Source organism: Silurus aristotelis, assembly GCF_946808225.1.
Source record: "Silurus aristotelis genome assembly, chromosome: 29".
Taxonomy (NCBI): Eukaryota; Metazoa; Chordata; class Actinopteri; order Siluriformes; family Siluridae; genus Silurus; species Silurus aristotelis.
Window position 1 is genome coordinate 8,462,841 of NC_139602.1, and position 16,465 is coordinate 8,479,305.

At 40.0% G+C, this 16,465-nt stretch overlaps 1 protein-coding gene across 4 annotated transcripts in view; it reads right to left on the minus strand.

The window, feature by feature from the left end:
- Positions 1-2,887: 2,887 nt before the first annotated feature.
- arhgef10la (Rho guanine nucleotide exchange factor (GEF) 10-like a) overlaps positions 2,888-16,465 on the minus strand; it is a 183,645-nt gene continuing 170,067 nt past the window's right edge. For 3 of the 4 annotated variants that reach the window (XM_083535258.1, XM_083535257.1, XM_083535256.1), the window contains 2 exons: positions 5,578-5,700; positions 2,888-4,205 (listed from right to left, as the gene is read on the minus strand). In XM_083535258.1, the coding sequence (XP_083391384.1) occupies positions 3,661-4,205; positions 5,578-5,700 (668 nt within the window). In that variant the 3' untranslated portion in view covers positions 2,888-3,660. Of the gene's footprint in view, positions 4,524-4,794; positions 5,701-16,465 lie in introns of all 4 variants that reach the window. The other variant, XR_014532458.1, reaches the window with a different exon arrangement.

Sequence of the window (16,465 nt, forward strand, 5' to 3'; positions counted from 1 at the left end):
GCACCGATCCGTCTGTCAATCTCCACCTTTCCCTCACTCGTGAACAAAACCCCAAGATACTTAAACTCCTCCACTTGCGGCAGGAACTCCCCACCAACCTGAAGTGGGCAAGCCACCCTTTTCCGACTGAGGACCATGGCCTCAGATTTGGAGGTGCTGATTCTCATCCCAGCCGCTTCACACTCGGCTGCAAACCGTCCCAGTGCATGCTGAAGGTCCTGGTCTGATGAAGCCAACACGACAACATCATCTGCAAAGAGCAAAGACGAAATCGTGTCGTCACCAAACCGGACACCCTCCGACCCCTGGCTGCGCCTAAAAATTCTGTCCATAAAAATTATGAACAGAACCGGTGACAAAGGGCAGCCCTGCCGGAGTCCAACATGCACCGGGAACAAGTCTGACTTACTGCCGGCAATGCGAACCAAGCTCCTGCTTCGGTCATACAGGGACCGGACAGCCCTTAGTAAAGGGCCCCCGACCCCATACTCCCGGAGCACCCTCCACAGGCCGCCACGAGGGACACAGTCGAATGCCTTTTCCAAATCCACAAAGCACATGTGGACTGGTTGGGCAAACTCCCATGAACCCTCCAGCACCCTGTAGAGGGTATAGAGCTGGTCCAGTGTTCCACGGCCTGGACGAAAACCACATTGTTCCTCCGGTGACATTCCATGTCCCTAGAGCTAGCTTCCGTGTCCAGGGATCGGGTTGTCGAGGCCTCCGCCATTGACTGCTGCCCGATCCTCTTAGCACCGGCCCCTTACGGTCCCTCCTGCAGGTGGTGAGCCCACTGGAAGGCGGCCCCACGTCGCTCCTTCGGGCTGAGCCTGGCCGGACCCTGTGGGGGAAGGCCCGGCCACCAGGCGCTCGCATACGAGCCCCAACCCCGGGCCTGGCTCCAGGGTGGGGCCCCGGCTGCGCCATACCGGGCGACGTCACGGTCCCTGATGTAGTATTTCTCATAAGGGGTTTTGAACCGCTCTTAGTCTGACCCGTCGCCCAGGACCTGTTTGCCTTGGGAGACCCTACCAGGGGCATATAGCCCCGGACAACATAGCTCCTAGGGTCATTCGAGTACTCAAACCCCTCCACCACGTTAAGGTGGCAGTTCAAGGAGAGGCTAAAGTTAAAGTAAAATGACATTACTCAATAAGTACCGTAATTTCCGGACTATAAAGCGCACCCATATATAAGCCACACCCACTGAATTGTACAAATATTTTTATTTTTAACATAAATAAGCCGCACCTGTCTATAAGCCGCAGTCTACACTAAAACTAATGAACTAATGTCTTTAACGAAAGACAGTGTCTGTTACACGGTGTAACGGGTGAAATATGTTGTGGCTCCTTTAAGAGCATTTTGGGAATAGGCTGCCGCAGCATTTTCCGGTATTACTGCATGTGTGCAAGACCGAGGAATATGTCCTTATTATTTTCTGATGCTTATTTCTAAGGTTTTTTGACTAACCCGTAACGCTGTTGCCAAGAATAATAAAAAAGCACGAGTTTTGGAAACCTGTCTGTGCTTATATGATTTCTGTTGTAACTGGAGTTAGCGAGCTCTCCCTTTACCCAGACTCAACGTGCTACAACGGCTTGTATCTAAACAGTAGCCTACCAAGAAAGTCATTGTTCACTGTCTTCCTCCTTCCTTTCACAACTATTTCTCTCGGGAGTTTATCTTTTGGCATCACCGTGCATTAAAATAAAAAAAAAAGTTTTTTCTCCCGATGCCGTGCAGCTCAGAACAAAGGTGAGGTGCGTTTTTTCATTTCCGTTCAGAAATTTCATTGATTTAATGTTATGGGGTTCAGTTTTTTTGGCTTGAAGTTTGTAAAACCGGGAAAAACCCAGGAAAAGTTCATAAATTGGCCGCTTCGTTGTTTAAGCCGCGGGGTTCAAAACGTGGGAAAAAAGTAGCGGCTTATAGTCCGAAAAATAGGGTACACAAAAAACAAATTACTCAATTACAATAACACGAGAAATGTTATTTGTTACTTTCCAACTCTGCGATTAACAGATTAAAATATCATTGATGTGTGTGGAGAAAATACAATAAGCAGACATCATAACTTCTGAGACATTTTGATAAAATTCATACAAGTTCAATACATTTAAATGCTCCCAAAAATGTACAAGGGGTTACTCATGAATACAGTTTAATTCATTCCCATGTGGCAAAATCCAATTTTTACTTTCCTCCAAAGTACTGCTTGTATGACATATTTTGAATTTGACATAAGGCCCTTTATGCTTTTACAGCAGACCTGACCCAAAAAAAGACATGCAAAGAAAAGTGAGTTCACGTTCCAAGCAATAAGGGACTGAGAAATCTCTGAAAGACTTCATACAGGCACAGAAACGACTTTCAATTTTCCTGCTGCCCTTTTTTTGCTGATAGGGTTTCATCAAATGCTATAAAATAAGATAGACCCTTCAGTAGTGCTCTAGCATGGTGAATTGTGAAGAGAAAAAAATAAAACGATCCACCAGGGATGACCTGACTGAAGGCCTTAAGGAAATATTTGTGTATTTGAGCAGCACTGACCCATGATGAAGCTGCAACTGAATGCATTCACAGACACTAAAAGGATGATCTAAGGTTCCCTGTAGAGAAGAGAAGCTGTCCGGATATCAAGTGTATACACAGTGTAACGCTGAGTACTCTAGTCCCAGAGTGGTGGTATTGACCTGTGAAGCCTTTATGCTTTCAATATGACAAGGCTTTTAGAAAAAAACAGCATCTTGTATCATCAGGACTCATCTTGACCTTGCTGGAGTTCATGTTCCCTCTTAAGTGGATGAACCGCAAAAACAGTACATAGTAGAATATAGCATGTGGCATGTTCTCAAAACGCGATCTTACAGCCAGTGCAACGATGTGATGTTACGAGACAACTTGAAGTTTATTCGTGTAAACCGATGTACATATACATGTGTGTTTTAAAATGTTAAGGATCTGCACATGAATCCCCTCATCCTTCTATCAAACTTTTTTTTTTTTCCACCACAAATACCATTATTTATTTATACTAGTAAAATAAAGGACCTGCAAGTCTAAGGGGTTTATGGAACGGACAAAGGGACGGCACAGACATAACGTGCTAGGTCATATTTATACTGTGTATTGTATATACAATTAGATATTGATTACAGAAAATGCACAACTCTATTGGTTTTAGTTATTGACATGCAAAAAAAAATTACCACCATGAAGAACAATAGACCTGAAGAATCCAACACTATGTTTTTGTCCCTGTTGCATTGCATTTTATTTTAATTACTGTGATGCAGACATGCTACACTGAAATGCAATGACAGAGTCTATATTTTGATTAGGTTTGAACCACTGCTGGTTTATGGCTTCTAACTAGCTAATTATTTCTTCTTATTACTGCACTGACGGCTGGACAGATCGTTTAAGGATTTCTATGAATCCAAATGCAGATTTGAATATCACTAAATAGTTCCATCTGTCACTAATAAACAGCAATATCGTAATTTTTCCCACATGACATTTTGTTCTGGCATGGACCAAAACACCACAGAAACCTAAATCAATACTTTTCCTCAACACACAAACAAAACTGAAATGCATTAAGACGAATGCCCAAGATTGATCCATCTCACAATCATTTGTAGCCTGAAGTCACTTTTATACAGTGAGTGGCAGCTGCCAAACCATGAGGGAGCACTCGGTCGATTCTTCTGTAGTCCCTGTTGCGCCCTCATGAAGTCTTCGCAATCCCTTCCCTCCAGAGATGATGGCTGCAGACATGACTCTGTTCCTCCTGTGGCGGTCCTTGTCGCAGGCTCGGCCCCGGACCCACATGTCTGGATCGTCGCTGAGTTCGTAGATAGAGCCGTCCTCGAGGCTGTGTTCTAAAGACTCTAACGATGAATTTGAGGACTCGTCACATCGCGCGGTCAGCGGCCGCCCAGGTAAGCCCATAGTTGAGCGAACACGGTATTGAAGGAGAACACTCCTCCGGCTTCCTTTGCCTTCCCCGAGCATTGAGCTGCTATATTGCTGTAGAGACTCCTGGGAAGAGGAGTCAGTTCGCTCTTCCCCTCCGCAGGCCGAGTCGGGTGCTTCCACGACTGAATCTCGCTTTAGAAGATCCGGGGATAAAGTCCCGCTGATTGCCACCAGGAAGTCCACAGGACCACAGTGGTTGTTTAACGAGGTCATCGCTTTACCTGCAGGATTTATTCATAAAGTTTGAGTAAAATAGAATCTGCAGGTTTTAGTTCTGTCATTTTATATTAGCAGCAGGCTTACCTAGCCAAACAAGTGCTAGACAGAAAAAAAAAAGAAAAAGTACTTGAAAAAGAACTGAATTTTATGCAGTGAAAACTAGGTGCAAGGCAGGAATGCATCCTAAATGTGATGCCAGTTCTTACACACATACATTCACATGTCAAAGCCAATTTAGAATCTCTTATTCACCTACCAACATGGTTCTTTTTTTATGTTCGGTGTGAGAAACCCAGGCAAGAACTTGTTCAAGAACTCCACTGAACTTGTGATCAGACTTATAGTTTCTTTCGGCTTCTCCCATTAGGGGTCGCCACAGCGGATCATCCGTATTCATGATCCGCATGTTAGATTTGGCACGTTTTACGCTGGATGCCCTTCCTAATGCAACCCTCTCCATTTATCTGGGCTTAGGACCGGCACTAAGAGTGCACTGGCTTGTGCAACCCTAATGGCTGGGGTTGGTTCCCTGACCGGGAATCGAATCCGGGCCGTAGTGGTGAGAGCCTAACCACTAGACCACCAGGGAACCTGAACTTGTGATCAGACTTATGCTAGGCTAAAATCACACTATCAATCCACCCATTACAATTTAAAATATAAAATAAAACAAATATTTAAATGTTAGAATCTCCACAAAATTGGACAACAGGACTTATGAATTGGGATAATATTTTATATCCATTTGTCATTCCGTGTTTTTGACATTTTATTCATTTATATTCACATTCATTACATTTTTTTGCATTAGACATTTGACCCAAGATTCTAAGACGAAAATTATACACTCAATGGATATGTCTCCAGAACAGATTACTAAGTTGTTCATGTTGTTGTTGTTGTTGTACCCAGAACTAAGCTCATAATAATTCACATTTTGTTAAATGCAAATTCAACCCTAACTTTGATGTTTTTTCATTTCAGTTTATACATTTCTAGCCATGTTGCCTAAACATTTAAATAGGAAGCTAAAAATTATTCGGGAAATAATATATACCTCATGCTGGGATGTTGTAGACTTTTCCATTGTATGTTTCTGTCCACCATAAATAGTCATATCATCTTTTTTTGTTTTGAGTATTGCATCATGTCCTGTGGGCTGTCTAATACCCCCTCTATCCTGCAGATGTTGTCATCTTTGCCCAATAGTTTTTCTTTCTGAATTTATTTTCAGGCGTGTCTATTTCTGAGGTAGTGTTTTATCCATTCTCAAAAATCCACAAAGACAAGTGTGAAAAAAACACACCAATCTCCAGAAAGTAAAGAAAACTCCCCCTAAAATAGCTTCTTCACAAACAAAGGCCGCCTACATACCTGTTATTTTAGGGATGCCTTCCAGCTTGGGTACAGGCAGAGTGATGATGATGCCCTGGGCTGTGCCCACCCACAACAAGCCCTGGCAAATCAACAGACTGGTGACCCTCACATTCCTTTGACCTGAAAAAAAAAAAGGTTGCTGAAAGAAGAAACTCATGGCTTCATCTAGTGCAAGACAGCTGCGAAAGTTCAAGAGCACAGCTGGATCTATATTTTTTTTTAGATAGTTTTTTCCTCTAAAGTAAAAAATTGATTGAGAACAAAAATTTTTTGTCTATTTAAGCAGACAGTGTACTTGACACAGGCAGCAGTGGTGCATTGTAGGTACAGGTAGGACATGTTTCTCACAGCTCCATACTTTTACTCAGTGGGAAGGTAGCTGAGTGGATAAAGTAGTCAAAGGCTGAATGATACTTTTTATCACCAGCTTTTGTACTTTATTATTAGGCTTATTATAATGTAGTCTACTAACGTTTTCTTCTTTTGACTGCTCCCATTAGGGGTCACCCCAGCAGATCTGTCTCCATATCACTCTGCCCTCAACATCTGCCTCTTTCAAACAACCACCTGCATGTCTTCCCTCGCCACATCTATAAACCTCCTCGTGGCCTTCCTCTTTTCCACCTGCCTAGCGGCAGCTCCAGCCTTAGCATTATTTTACCGATATACCCCATGTCCCTCCTCTCCACATGAATCAAATCACCTTGTCTCCAAAACGTTATACCTGCACAGTCCCTCTAATAAAGTCATTTCTAAACCTGTCTATTCCCATTACTCCCATTGGAAAGCAGAGCATCTTCATCTCTGCCACGTCCTGTCTTTTTGTCAATGCTACTGTTTCTAATCCATACAACATAACAGACATCACCACAGTATTAATCTACTAAAGTACGTTTAAAATAGTTTCAAATAATTTTGAATGCTCAATTCTATTTTCTAAGCTACTTTGACATTAGTTTGGTCCCCAATGCAACTCAGTTTTATAATGATTTTTTTTATAGTTAACAACATAAATTGAAGGCAGATACTCAAAGAATCTGACCAGATGGTTGTAAGCTCAAATCCAGGTACCACCAAGCCACTACGGCTAGGTTCTTGATCAAGGCCTATAAGCCTACAACTGCTTACTTGTATAAATAAGTCATTATTATGATTTACAGGATTTTGGATTATGCAACGTGACTAGGTTTCCTAAAACGACGTGCCGGGTCAGCTATGATGCAGCACCCCTGGAGCACTGGGGGTTAGGGGCCTTGCTCAGGGGCCCAAATAGTGGCAGCTTGGCAATGCTTCAGCTTAAACCCCCATCCATCCATTCAGTAACCATAGACTTATGCTAATAGGAACTCTGCCAAAGCTATCCACCAAATCCAGTGGTTATGGAGAGAAAAAGTGGAAAAAATCTTTCATATTAAAAAAAAACAAGAAATAAAAAATATAAATACCCTTTAAAAAGTTTATGCTGAGATTGTTCTAAGAATTTAATAATACTACTAGGAATATTTTCTATCAAATGTCAACTGTCGCGGCTCATAAAACATGTACTATTTCTATTATTTGTGAATAAAAAACAGCATTCCAATTTTTTTTTATTCTGCAGTCATATTGTTAAGTGTTTTTTTTTATTTTTATTACTACTAGCAAATAGACACGAAGTAGACACGAAGACGTAAGCAGAATGTCAACATAATCATAATTTTCCCTTTTTTGAAAATAAACGTAAAAAAAAAATTAATATGCTAAAACCTTTTTTTAAATAAATGAATTATTTGACTTTAAGAAAATGGCGGCTGAAAATCTTGTTAAATGAGAGTCTTGAACTTATGTAGTGTGAAAACTATTTAAACTCCTGCTTGAGGAGGAGAAACTTCGGTAACCATTGCAGATGTGACGCTAACAATTAATTAATCAGCCATGGGACTTGAAGGCCATTGATCTGTAATAACCATGAGCCTTTTTTCGTCTCCTGGCTCACATATTCAAAGAGAATTAAGATGTTCCCTAGCCTCAAAGTCCCAAGCGACAACAAAAACAGAAAACAACAGCAACAACAGAAGTTTATTTTAACTCCAGCACTGGTGGACTATGATCGGTCCTTCATTCATGCCCTGCATATTTCAACACAAATAGAAAAAATAAGCCATTCTGACTTACCATCAATTCTCGCAAGTGTTGTATTACATTAGCAAGAAACGTTGATCCGGAAAGTTCTTGTATTTTTTTTCTTACAGCATTCTGAGATTTCTTTTGTTCTTTGGTTTCTTTTTTCAGAATGTTGCTAAGGAAAAGCTAAGGCAGATGACCTGCTGATACTTAGAATCTTTGGCTGGTTGCCAAAGTCTGATTTGCTTCCTTTTCTTTTTCACAGTCCATGTGATTAACATTGTCTGTGACAAGCTGAAAGCCATGTTTCTGCTGTCTAAAATTGTGCACAGCCAGCAAGCAAAAGCAAACAGCATTAGAATGTCTGAATGGACGATTTAATGTTTTTTTTATGGGGTGTCTAAAGGCTGTGTTTTCCTTGTCTGTCAATTCTGATGTTCTTTTATCATATCTAAAAGCTCAAATGCAAAGTCCTGATTATTCTATAGTGATGGTCATTGTTAAGCCAAATGTATCTCTCGAACAAAACACCAAAATCATGAACGATAATCAGTGCCCTCCAGGTGAATCATTCATCTTGGCCTTTTGAGAATACAACTAATGATGCCTTCGTATTGATACTGTCCAAATGACATTTGGCAGACAGTCATATTCAAAGTAACTTACAATCTCATTTTATACAATTAAGCAACTTCAGGTTTACCTGAACCTTGCCCAGAGGCGGCTTGGCAGTGCTTGGATTTGACCAAATTTAGGATTAGAATGTCAGAATCTTCACTACCTCAGTTCCACTCTTAAATACCCATGTAAACATGCTCTGGTACCAACATCTGATACTTTGTGACATCAATGCACTAATGAACAGGCATTTACATTGACATTTTACAGCATTTTGCCAGACTTGGTGTCTTTATCCGGAGCGACTTTCAACAATCTAATTTATATACACCTATGCAATCGAGGGTTAAGAACCTTGTTCAAAACCCATAGCAGTGGCAGCTCAGTGTTGCTGAGATTTCAATTCACAACCTTCAATCCAAAGTCCAACACCTAAACCACTGAGCTACCACTTTTCCAGACAACATGGTCAACAATATCGACGAACGACGAAGGCAAACAAAGTGTATAGCAAAGTGTCTCTAGTGAACAATATCAAGATTCAAGATATCAAATCATAACATACAAATAAAATTATAAACTTCAACCAACATTAATACCAAACCCTGTCAACACTAGTCCAGGGTTCCTGCATGTTTCCTGAAGTCAAATTTAAGACTTTTTAAGACCTTTTTAAGACTATTATGAATGAGATTTACATTGTTAGCAACTAGCTTTAACCAAGCCCTAAATTCTTTTTTTCAAGCCAAGAATCACTAAAATTGCACTTCGCCATAGACGAAAATTTAAATCCGTTTCACGTCTGTGGGTACAATCCAAAATAGATTTGCTTCAATATGCTGATTGGTTGTTGCATGCTGGTCTCATTTGTAGTTGCAATACAGCAAATTTTATTTGGACTAGCAGAGAAAGAACAGCAACACCATGGAAACTAAACAAAAACATTCTAAAGTGCTGTATGGGCATTTCAATGAGGATTAGAGTTGACATCAGAAAAATCAATAGCTGTTTAACATTAGACTTTAACATTAGACACAAAACTTTTTAAGCCCTAAAACCTTTATGTTTAAAATTTTAGACATTTTTTTTTTTTTACTTTTTAAGACCTCGCGGAAACTCGATACTTGTACTCGATACATTATGGTAGCTGATTCAATGTCAATCTTATTTTTTTCTTCCTTTTTTTTCTGATGAATTCCAATGAAGTGAGTAAAGAGTTGCAATGGTGTCAAAAGATGGATTGGAGATTGATGGATTTACCTTTGATTTGGGATGATCTAAGTACATGGCTTCCTGAATTTAGATTGGACTTTTAATTGTACTGAATATAATATTATTCAAAATTTCCAGCAAGAAACAACCAAATCCTTTCCCTATTTAATACACTGCCCTGGTCTATTTAAAAAAAATATTTTAGTTTCAGTAACCTAGTAATTAATCCTATATACAATTGTGTGTAATAAATAAGCTAAAACCTAGCTACCTCAAACACTGTATGTCCACTCAGTCCACATTTAGTCCCCATGTTCATTTATCCACAAGGGTGTTAGTAAGGTCAGGGACTGATGTAGTTGAGGTGAGGAAGTCAGTGTTCCAGTTCATCCCAAAGGTGATCAATAGGGTTGAATTCAAAGCTCTATAGCAGGAGATGTTAGAGTGGAAGATAAAGAGCTTGCTTTAACAGGTTCAAGACTCCATGCTATAAAATCGAGTGCCTGCAACTTTGTGGTAACAGTTAAAAAGTCAGAAAATCAGATATTCTCTCGTATAAATCTTAAGTTTTAAAAATATCAGACTTGTGCATGAAGAGCGCCAATCGTTAATGCAGCCAAAGTGACAAGGTCTTAGAACTACTTTCAAACTGTGCCTCTTTTCAGCTCCACTTACATAATGAATGTTCAAACAAGCAAACAGGCTTCTACCACCGAAAGTGAAGTGTGAAAAACCACACCGGGTGGGCTGGTAAATATTTTATGTATCAGAAAACACAGAACACAGCAAGGAAGCTTGTTAGTGGCATTTGGGGGAAAAAGTGAGCGAGCAGGGGAAAAAAAAGAACAGATGAAAACAATGCATAAAGAAAGAATGAATGAATGAATGAACATAAACAATTGGGCACAATGCAAAAGAAAAGAAAAGACACACAAACAGATGCAAGGGGCAAAACTGGCATATTACCAATGTGCCAGGGCTGCTGGAGCTAAGACAAGATGGTTGCCATAGCAACCTTGCTAATGGAGAGCTGTGTCTCAAGCATTGTGCTTTCCTTCCTTCCTTCATTTATTCTGTCTTTTCCTTTTTATTAATTACTTCTTAAAACCACATGACTCCATCGATGTATTTCAGAATCTTAAGATAGCTGCTTATTCATTGGCCTTCCTCAAGGAGGGAGCAGGCAGAGTACAAACTACCAAAAAAATAACACTTTCAAGCAGATGAATGAATCACCATTCAGAGGTTTTGGACAATAGGGCCAAAGGATAAAGGAGGTCTCATTCAGACTTTAGTCTTCCCGATAACTCTATTAATAAAGGTTTTGTGCATGGACAATGACCTAAAGACTTGTATTTGTAGAGGCACTGACATCTTGCTCTAAAAAAAAAAAATAATTCAGTACTTCCACCATGTTTAAAGTTAAATACGAATTGAGCTGAGATCATTGACCTTCACTGACCTTCTGAGTGTTTGGTCTGAAGAGCTCCGACTCGACCATCTGCTTGAGTACAGAGTTGTTTTTTGGGGAATTTATTATTTTTTTTCTCAAAACTTTTCTCACAAAAACAAGCCATTATATTTACTCAGATTATCTTCTATTTTAAACAGAAAAAACATTTTGTTATTATTTGAAGATCTTAACAGCCTGTATCTGCCCACATAATTGCCCACTGAATGGTACTCGCTGTATTTAATCTCTCCCCCTGCTTGTTACTGAAACCATAATAAGCCTCTCTACTTATTTGCCACTGTTTGTGCCCATTTTTATGGGGATTTATAGGAAAAGCTGAACTGTGTAGGTTCAATATTAAAATTTATACCAACATTAACTATGAGTCTTTCCTAAATACACGCAGGAATTGTATAATTAAATTAACCTTTCTGTTGTTTATATATATTCCTTGAATCATCGGTGACTAATAGGATTAAGAAGATACACTGTCAAAAGTCACCAACAAACACCCAGATAGTAGTTATAAAAAATTAAGGATATAAAAGATTTTGGAAATAGATTGTGGAGAAAGATGTTGGCAAAACAGAATTTGGATCGACAGATTGATATGAAAATTAGGCAGGAGTACAAGGAGATGCGGAAGCAGGTGACGAGGGATGTGGCAAAAGCTAAGGAAAAGGCATATGAGGAGCTGTATGAGAAGCTGGACACTAAGGAAGGAGAAAAGGATTTATACCGATTGGCCAGGCAGAGGGACCGAGCTGGGAAGGATGTACTGCAAGTTAGAGAAATAAAGGATGGAGATGGAAATGTGTGGACTAGTGAGGAGAGTGTGTTGAGAAGATGGAGGGAGTATTTTAAGCAGATCATGAATGAGGAAAATGAGAGAGAGAGAAGGTTGGATGATGTGGAGATGGTGAAGCAGGAAGTGGATAGGATTAGTAAGGAGGAAGTGAGAGCAGTGATTAAGAGGATGAAGAGTGAAAAGTCAATTGTACCAGATGACATACCGGTAGAAGCATGGAGATGTTTAGGAGAGATGCAGTGGAGTTTTTTACAAGATTGTTTAACAAGATTCTGGAAAGTGAGAGGATGCCTGAGGAATAGAGAAGAAGTGTGCTGGTACCAATCTTTAAGAATAAAAGAGATGTGCAGATCTGCAGTAACTACAGGGGAATAAAGTTGATCAGTCACACCATGAAGTTATGGGAAAGAGTAGTGGAAGCCAGGCTGAGAGAAGAGGTGACCATCTGTGAGCAACAGTATGGTTTCATGCCGAGGAAGAGCACCACAGACTCATTATTTGCTTTAAGAATGTTGATGGAGAAGAATAGAGAAGGTCAGAAGGAGTTGCATTGTGTATTTGTGGATTTAGAGAAAGGGTGGAGAGAGGAGTTGTGGTACTGTATGAGGAAGTCTGGTGTGTCAGAGAAGTATGTGAGGGTGTTGCAGGACATGTATGAGGACAGTGTGACAGCAGTGAAGTGTGCAGTAGGAACGACAGACTGGTTCAAGGTGGAGGTTGGACTTCATCATGGATCGGCTCTGAGCCCTTTCCAAGAGTCTCTGTGGACTATGATGTTTGCAGATGATATTGTGATTTGTGGTGAGAGTAGGGAGCAGGTGAAGAAGAGCCTGGAGAGGTGGAGGTACACCCTGGAGAGAAGGGGAATGAAAGTCAGTAGGAGTAAGACAGAGTACATGTGTGTGAATGAGAGAGAGGGCAGTGAAGGGGTGCGATTGCAGGGAGAAGAGGTGGAGAAGGTGGAGGAGTTCAGGTACCTGGGGTCAACAGTGCGGTGGGGGCACCCTACCACACCTCATTAAGAGATCGAAAGAAAACGAGTTGTGCAACATGAAACCTGGAACAAAATGGCTCAACTTTTTCAAATAGACACAAAGGGGTATTTATATACAAACTCATTACATAAATCAAAAACAGTCAGCTAAAGGGTCACGTGAGGGCAATGATAAAGGACAAGACATGGGCGAAGACGTAACATGAATCAAAAGCAATCAAAGCAAGTGACACACGGTTATGTACATACTGACACACTGCTATGACAAGCGCAATGCAGCGCTGCAAGCTGGCATGATCTATAAATAATCTTTTAAAGTCTGGTAGAGGAGATGATTTCTAGCAAATTCCTTTTTTTTTATATATTATAATTTGGCACAATTGTGTCTAATGAGCAGTAATAGTACCTTTATAATTAAGCATATAAAGGATATCGGAATAAAACATTGTTAAATTCCTGCTATTTGCTGTACCATTAGCATTAGTTAGATAATATCTTTGTAATAATTATATAAACTTGAGTTGGAGAAAATAATGATGCCTTTTTTCTACAGCATTTTCCAGATGAATTGACAATATCTTGGGGGAAAACATGGAAAACCAGTATAACATAAAACCAAACAGGAAATAAAAAAAATAAAAAAGTTGACATTTATATTTCTGACGTTAATGGACACAGTTTCCCATAACGTCAAGTGCTCACAGTTGTTTCACTTCAGGTGGGAACAAAATAGCCCCGGCTAAAAGTTCATGGCCAGACTGCAGGAACTCGTCTCTAGGCCTCTATGCTTTGAATAGCAGTCAATCTTATACGTTTTCTTTTTTCCTGACATTTAGCTATTTACCGTTACTCTACTGAGAAACCAAAATGGGCCGGTGCTACTTTTTAGACAGAGTTGCTGCTCACTTAGTATGAAAGCATTCACATGCTATCTTGGATAACTGCAGACACATCTATCTTTTTTCCGTGTGTTTGTGAACACATTAGAGTGCTTTTCAAATGTTATTTTTTTTCCTTTCCGAAGTACCTACATCGTCCTCTGAAGGAAAATTTCAGTGATTTACCGACATCCGAACTCGCTCGTTTGTACGTCGACTCTCCAGTCTCCAGTTAGATGAATACTTTTGAATGACGGTTGACGTTTATGCAAATTAGCATTTTGGGGGGGGGTTATAATGTTGCTGCAAAAAGAGCAAAAAGAATAGTAGAACCATCTTTCTGTAAGCTGTATTATTCGGCCAAGTGATGTAATTAAAGCAGCGTACAATTAACATTAAGTAAAAAACCGATCGTTAGAATAAAATAAATGAAACAATGAAACGAATCGAAAAATAGAAGAAAAGAATCAGCAAATTGGTGCTGCAGCATGTGAAGCTGATTAAAAGTTAGTATTTTCTAGTGGAGGGCCATCAGGGTCAGCAAGGCCTTCTCTTCTGGCCTAAAATCAATCAGAAACACTAACTTACGTTTTAATATATTTTTGTCCATGAATATGTATTAAATTATTCCCAGTAGCCTGTTTTCTTCATTTCTATTCAAACAGATTTCAGCCATCACATGAACTGCATACGCATAAATATATTCATGTGGATTTAATAGTTGTTTTTTATTCCACAATGGCTGACAGAGGAGGAGAAATTAATTTGATCGCAGATACAATTACAAGGATATTTACAAGATGACTTTTCAAGAGACTTTTTTCAAGAAAAGTTGGACATCATGAGGAAAGGTCAGTCCAAACACTTGTTAAGCTTTTTCATTAAACATTCATATTTGTATTTTTTTTTAAGTAGAATTTGCAAAAAAATCACACAATTTGCCTTCATTTCAAAGCCCCAGTAAAACCGTAATGCATGAAAAAAATTGCAGGGAAAACCAGGAGGTTTTATAAGGTCAATATCGCAGCAAGAGTCCTCACTAGATCTAGGAAATATGACCACATCAACCCTGTTTTATTCAGTCTACACTGCTCCCAATTAAATCTCGCATTGATTATAAAATACTACTACTGACATATAAAGCACTTAACGGTCTCGCACCGCAGTATCTGAGTGAACTTCTGTACCAGTATGATCCTCCACGCCTACTTAGATCAAAAGGTGCTGGCTATCTGTTGATTCCTCAAATAATGAAGACTACAGCAGGGGGCAGATCTTTCTCTTATAAAGCCCCACAGTTATGGAACAGCCTTCCAACCAGTGTTCGGAACTCAGACACAGTCTCAGTGTTCAAGTCGAGGCTGAAAACTTATTTATTCAGTCAAGCCTTTTATCAGTAGATTTTTCTTAGGTAAAGGCTCAGATCTGGAGGGATCATGGATATAGTGTTTGGTGAACTGGTATATTTGTATGCTGTCGTCCCCTCACATTCACACGTTCACTCAGGTTTGTTGATGGTGGTGTGATGGGCCGTCTCTTATCCCAGAGATCCCTCATGTCTGTGTTACCTTCTGGTTCTCCCTTTTAGTTATGCTGCTATAGCGAGTCTTGCCAGAGTCCAAACTGCACAGTGACATTAACTTTCATACACCAATAGGGACACTTAATAATCCATATCCTTCTCTTCCTGTCACCCTCTTCTCTCTCTCTCTCTCTCTCTCTCTCTCTCTCTCTCTCTCTCTCTCTCTCTCTCTCTCTCGAGTTAAACATGCTCCTGAGGCTCCAGTGACCCCTGTTCCTGCCCCTCTTCCCACTGTGGATCTTCACACTTCTGTGCAGCTTGGGACGGTCTCTCATCAACACTTTGGGTGGTTCCATGTAATTCCGGAGTAGAACGGGTGCTTTGAGGATGGATTGGACTGTAGTTAATGTCAACAGTCTGCTACACTGACTCAGAAATATACAGTTAGCTTCTGTTCATCATCACTGCACCCCGCAGCATTGTATATCTGCTTCAAATGGACATTTGGTGCAACCCAGATGAGGATGGGTTCCCTCTTGAGTCTGGTTCCTCTCAAGTTTTCTTCCTTATGCCATCTCGGGGAGTTTTTCCTTGCCACAGTTACTCATCAGGGACAAACATACTTACAAAGAACATATTTACGTTTAATCACCACATTATCTGTGGAAAGCTGCTTTGAGACAATGTTCATTGTTAAAAGCGCTATACAAATAAAAATGAATTGAATTGAATTGAATATTGCAGTTGTGGCTACAGTGATAGGAGACGTGTTGAATTGTGTTTATTGGGTTTCTTGCTTTAGTGATAGCATTCATTCTTACTGCATGAGATTCCTGTCTGTGATGCAGCACTCTGTTTTATCACGTTTCATTATAATACTCATCATTTCTATAGCTGTGGCACTCTAAATTTGGTATTACGAGGTTGATTAACTCGGGTGGGACCCCACCAAAATGCACAGCCCACCTGTTATTTTCCTGTAACACCACATCCCTGTGTATGTTGTATGTTTTATTCCTCTTTCACCACAATTCATTTGAATCATTTCCAGACTGTCCATCAGGATGTGCCTTTACTGAATAAAATAGACAGTGTGTTCAAAAGATGAATAAAAAGCTGTGTCTTTTCAGAACGACCTCATCTGTGGAAGCAGATAAGAACGAATCACGGAATCTAATGGAACACATTTATCTAAGATGTTCGGAATAAATCGCTGACAATCGCACGCTGTTACACGATTATAGACTTGGCCTAAAATTGAAATGCTTGTATGAGTCGCCTCAGACTTTCTCCCATA